The sequence below is a fragment of the Cricetulus griseus genome, chromosome 3, assembly GCF_003668045.3.
Source record: "Cricetulus griseus strain 17A/GY chromosome 3, alternate assembly CriGri-PICRH-1.0, whole genome shotgun sequence".
Taxonomy (NCBI): Eukaryota; Metazoa; Chordata; class Mammalia; order Rodentia; family Cricetidae; genus Cricetulus; species Cricetulus griseus.
The window spans coordinates 111,289,102-111,295,101 of record NC_048596.1 but is presented as its reverse complement, the minus strand read 5'-3'; the positions used below and the strand labels follow the sequence as shown (position 1 = coordinate 111,295,101).

Genomic DNA, 6,000 nt, shown 5'->3' with positions numbered 1-6,000 from the left:
CAATCCATTACCCTACCTCCAATAATTTATTCTAAAGGTAATTTCTAGGCATCTGTCATCATAATATGGATGTTACTCTTTTGTTGTGGGTATGAAAACCATGACCAAAATCTACTTAGAGGGAAAGAATCTATTTGGCTCATGCTTCCAGGTCACAACTCATCATTGAAGGTAATCAAGGCAAGAACTCGAGCAAGTAATGTGGAATTAACAACCATGGAAGAATTCAGCTTTCTGGCTTGCCCTATGACTCTTTCACTGGCTTATACTTAGCTAGTTTTCACATACTGACCTGGGCCACCTGCCTGAGGATGGTATCACTCACAGTGTGACGACCTGCACACACTAATCATTAATCAGAAAATTCCTCAAAAGACATGGCCACCAGGTACCCTGATGACTCCCTTGGATGACTCTACCCTACACAATGTTGACAGTTAAATCTAATTCAGACAATACACACATACATATGTACATATGTATTCCTGTGCAGTTGTCACAACACATTTTTTACACCCTGATTGTTTCTCTTTACTGAGTCATCATCTCCCTAATGCCCTGGAGTGCTCTTCACTTTTTTGAATTGCAAAACAATTCCATGAGTTTCTGCAACACTAGAAATTTGGAGATATATCTCTGGTAGCTATTACTTTCATGGACTTTGTCAGTATAGCTTTTACAGGAATGTGTAATAAGGCAACAAAGGATGATGACAAAGTATATTTTAGAATCATCAGAAATAAACAATTGTTCTGTACCATTTTAGAAGTGACTGACTAGTTTTTAACTTATCAAATCAATGTGTGATATATATTTGTGAAATAGAGGAAATAAAATAATATTCACAGGTATTTTTAATAAGGGTTGTTGATATAATCAGCAATGTACATACATGTATAAGACACAAACAACTATTGTATCAAATATTACCAAAATATATGATGTACATAGTAAATATATTTCAATAAAACCAGATTATTTTTCTATGTAACATAGAAACCTTGGATATGTCTCTTATTATATAGTGCTGAGACCATCATATGTTCCTTGATATCACTTACACTTGTTAGTCTCTCTGTAGTTTGTTTCTTTCATCACTTTATTGTTTTTCTGAATATGGTCTTGGGGAGAGCACTTCTTAGCTCCCCTTTTGATAGGTTTATATTTGCTCTTCAGATGTTTTCATGCATTCTTGATTTTATATACTGGTTGCTCTACACTTATATTTCAAACTAAAACTCTCTTCTAAGCTTCACACATCAGTTTACTACTTGACATCTCTCCCTCCACACATCAAAAGCATCTTAAATTTAAAATATTCTGAAGAAAATAATCACATATCTGTCCATCTCATCTCTACTAACTATATCAAAATAAGTTAGTTTCTTAGAATTTCAGTAGTAGATTCACCTTCTATCTCTATTCACATCTAATTCATCATCACACCCAGAGTATTCTATTTGGAATTTATATCTGACTGTGTCCACTTCTTTCTATTTATTACTGTTTTCAGTCATGACTGGGCCTCTTATTTTCCACCTAGATTACTTATGAGTCTACTATTCAGATTTCATAGATCTGTTATTCAGAATATCCTATTGCCTGAATGCTTCTAAGGTTGCATTTTGCCTATTATTTACTTACGATTTCAGAATGGCACTTAGTGGCAATTCACATTAAACATTAGGAGAGCTAACATAGTCTGTCTCTTCTTTAGCCTTACAAGCTAAATGCAGCTTGCTACCACAAATTAAGTAAAAACAAAACAAAACAAAACAAAAAGCCCAACTCACTACTCAGTCTTTCTAAGACTTCTTCCTTTATCCTAGTGGCATTAGGAGGTGTGGTGTGTCACTCAGTATACACTTTTGTCTAGTTATCTCAACCCACAAAATGTTCATTGACCTCTGGCACACCATTATCACTAGACATTCACCAAAACTCTTCTTGGATATCCTGCTGTTGCCCTAAGTCATGGAGATCCTTTGGGTATTGTTGTGCAGGACCAGTCCCTTTATGCACTCCAGCAGGTCATAGATGGGATAAATGTTAGGAAGGGCAAACCAATGCTGAGCTGGTCAATCCAGCTACTTCCCATCTGCCTCTCAAGTGAGGGGCAGAACCAGCTCTTTTAGGCCTCTGTCATCAGGGCTAGCTCTCCCATGTCCATGGAGAGGAGTGGAGCCATCTCGCCTGAGTTCAGGGGTCAGCTCACCCATAGGGAGCAAGGCCAACTCTCCTGCTCCAGTGTCCATCTAGGGGTGGGGCCCTCTATCTCAGGGTCAATGAGGGCAGGGCAGCTCAGCTCAGCATTGTGCTCATATTTCATGGTTCCTACTACCTCCTGTGGTATCATATGCTGTAGACACCATCACAGATCCCGGCTACAGCAGGAACATGGGTCCAGACATGCTTCGGCTTAGGACAGGATGTCACCATGGTGGTAGCACAAGCCACACAGATCAGTATGGCCCCAGTTGCAACAAGACCCTCAGACACCAACATGGTCTTAGGTGGCTGTTCAGATCCTGGGCATCAGCTAAGCACCCCATGGCATTAAGAGCTATAGATATCAACCCACACCCTGGCTTGGACAACACCATGGCCCAATTTGACAGTACAGACAACCTAAATCTCAATGACCCAGTGGCAGCATGGCTCTGAGATACCAACATAGCTACAGGTTGTGGCTTAGACCCTGGGCATCAATGTGGATTTTGATGGTAAATTGAGCCATGTACACCTACACAGAACCCGGCTGTGTAGGAACACAGACCCAGACATGTTCTTCAGTGGCAGCAAGGGCTTGAATATCACCAGGGCACCAGGTGACAGTGCAAGTCACTTGGATTGCCGTGACCTTTGTGGCAGCTTGGCCCTCAGACACTAACATAACCCTAGGTGTTCATCAAGACCCCAGCATTGGCATTGCCTTTGATGATATCAGGATCCACATACATCAACACTGACCCTGGATACAGTAGGGCCACAGACCCAGGCACAGCCCTAAGTAGCAGCCCTGGCCTGGATAACATCATGGCCCCAGGTGACAATGAAGGCCACTCAGATCTGCATATTCTTGGTGGCAGCATGGCCCTTGGTAATAAACCTGGTCACAGGCTATAGCCTAGACTCCTGGATCCTTGTGAACTTTTGTGGCAATATAAACCATGGGTATTAACATAGAACACAGCTGTGGTAGCACCATGAAAACTCATATTCTTGCATAAAAGCAAGCCATATTTTACTATTGGGTTTGCTTATTTATTTTCCATTTAATGACCATAAGAATCAACACAGATCACATGTCTTTGAACTTAGGACACTGAACAGACATCCTGAGAGTATTTGGGCAATTTCACAATGAGAAAATTAAATAACATTTTTGTTGCCTTTACTTTTGTCTAAAATGCCAAATTAGAAAATATGACACACGATCTATACACATATACAATTTGTATATCTAAACACCTCATTATTGTGTAACATGTAGCTATTGATGAAAATTTAATTTTAGTGTTTGATAGTATTTAAAGGGATCTTTCTGTAGCTATAGAAACAGTTGAAGAAACAATGTAATAATGGTAGGTGTGGTTAGAAATGTAATTCAAGTTATATTCATTATGTGCCTGAACCAAAGTTTTTTAAAATCTGATAAAGTTTAAGACCATCATTATTTGAAAAGAAGCAAAATAATTGCATAAATTTCTAAAGACATATTACCTCTATTGAAAAGGTAGTCCTTGGGTAATCAATTTTAATCCACTAAAGATTCTGGTTGGCAGTGATAGTGCCATCCAAAGTAAATCAATTACATAATCCAATTAAACAAAACAACTATTAATCTGCCAGTTTTTTCACATTAATTCAGAATTTGTTGTTGGGAATCGGGGTGGATTTTCTTCATCCTAAGAGTTTAAACTGGAATAAATCCACTATGTTGATAGCTACACTAAGTTTTTCTTCTTGGAAGGATAGTTCGGCCATATCACTGTAGAATTCTAGACCAGGGACAGAGGGTTGATTACTATGAATTTCATTGAGAGACTCCAAAATAGCTTTGAAATGTCCCTGGAGTTCCATAAAGAATAACAGAGAATTATCTGGCTTTACCATATAACCATATAATTTTGTTTGAGCTTCAGAAACAAAAGAGATTCTGTTGGTAATACATATAGCCCTACTCAATTTAAAATAGTTGAAAATATATTTTATGTTCATAAGTTCAGCATCGCACATATCATCAAAATTAGTTAAATTGGTAAATTCTTGTTCTGTGATGTTGGGCACTTTATTAATAGTTCTTAATATCAGAACTTGAAAATTATCTTCCCTAAACTGTGTGTCTGTTATTCCTGCTTGCGTATAGCACTTTGCTTTATAATGTTCAAATGTCCTCATTTGTCCTTGTTATATATTAAATATTAAATGTCCACAATTCTTATATATCCAGAGTCCTTATTCAATGTTCTTTATATTGCATTAAGGCAGGAAATAACATGATTTTAATGTTTTGTTTTGTTGGCTGTGGGAATCATGGGTATTGAATTCATGGTCTTGTGTAGACTATTCAAGTACTCTGCCACTGAGCTACATCCAAAACCTTTAAAGAAGATTGCTTTTATAATTGAATAATTAATAAATGTTCAATAGTGAAAATTTAGAAAGAAATTAAAGTCTGATTCAAGTAAAAATAAAAATGAAAATTAGATACAATCCCAACCACTCAGAGATAACTCACTAACCTTCAAAAGTATTTAGAGATCAGTGTTTTAAGGATATTTAGTTCATAGAGTAGTTTAAATACTATGATGCTGCTTTACCCAGGTCTATCTACTATATATCCCATTTGGTTTTCTGTACTCCAGATGATCAAAAGAAAAATAGTAATGTAAAGAAGCTGTTTGACCTCATGACAAAACAAACACAAAAAATCCTTATACTTTTCACTATGGGTTTCTGATCCTTCTGTTTTTCCATTAAAATGCATGTTCAGAGTGTCCCTGAACTAGTGTGTATGCTGTTAATACTCATGCTTTTCATTGTTTTTCCCCCCAGGTTTGAAGATCATGATCATATGGATGCATTTAACTAAACACTCTTTGGGAACCTTGTTGTTTTTTAGACTGTATGTCTAAATTGCTGCCTAATTTCTCACTGTGCTCCTCAACATAGGACATCATTTGATTGCACTGATTGGAAATCTGAGTTTCTTCCACCATGATGTCTTTACTAGCTTGAATTCCTTTCCTAAAATGGTCCTTCTGTTGATCCTGTCAGTCCTACTTTTGAAAGAAGATGTCCGAGGGAGTGCACAGTCCAGTGAGAGGAGGGTGGTGGCTCACATGCCAGGTGACATCATTATTGGAGCTCTCTTCTCTGTCCACCACCAACCTACTGTGGACAAAGTTCACGAGAGGAAATGTGGGGCAGTCCGTGAGCAGTATGGCATTCAGAGAGTGGAGGCCATGCTGCATACCTTGGAAAGGATCAATTCAGACCCCAATCTCTTGCCCAACATCACACTTGGCTGTGAGATAAGAGATTCCTGCTGGCATTCAGCTGTGGCCCTAGAGCAGAGCATTGAGTTTATAAGGGATTCGCTCATCTCTTCAGAAGAGGAAGAAGGCTTGGTACGCTGTGTAGATGGGTCTTCCTCCTTCCGCTCCAAGAAACCCATAGTGGGAGTCATTGGGCCTGGCTCCAGTTCTGTGGCCATACAAGTCCAGAATTTGCTCCAACTTTTTAACATACCTCAGATTGCTTACTCTGCAACCAGCATGGACTTGAGTGACAAGACTCTGTTCAAGTATTTCATGAGGGTTGTACCTTCAGATGCCCAGCAGGCACGAGCCATGGTGGACATAGTGAAGAGATATAACTGGACCTATGTCTCAGCTGTTCACACCGAAGGTACGTGATTTCCTCTACACACATTAAATATATCTCCATACTTTGGAACACCTCTCAGTTAAATTATCTTCTTTCACATGCCTAAAA

General features: G+C 38.6%; 1 protein-coding gene across 2 annotated transcripts in view; it reads left to right on the top strand.

Annotated features, from left to right (window-relative positions):
• The first annotated feature begins 5,255 nt into the window (after positions 1 to 5,255).
• The window catches only part of LOC100763614 (metabotropic glutamate receptor 5), a 430,950-nt gene continuing 430,205 nt past the window's right edge, over positions 5,256 to 6,000 (top strand). For both annotated transcript variants that reach the window (XM_035441359.1, XM_027407590.2), the window contains exon 1: positions 5,256 to 5,913. In XM_035441359.1, coding sequence (XP_035297250.1) covers positions 5,256 to 5,913 — 658 coding nt within the window. The remainder of the gene's footprint in view (positions 5,914 to 6,000) is intronic.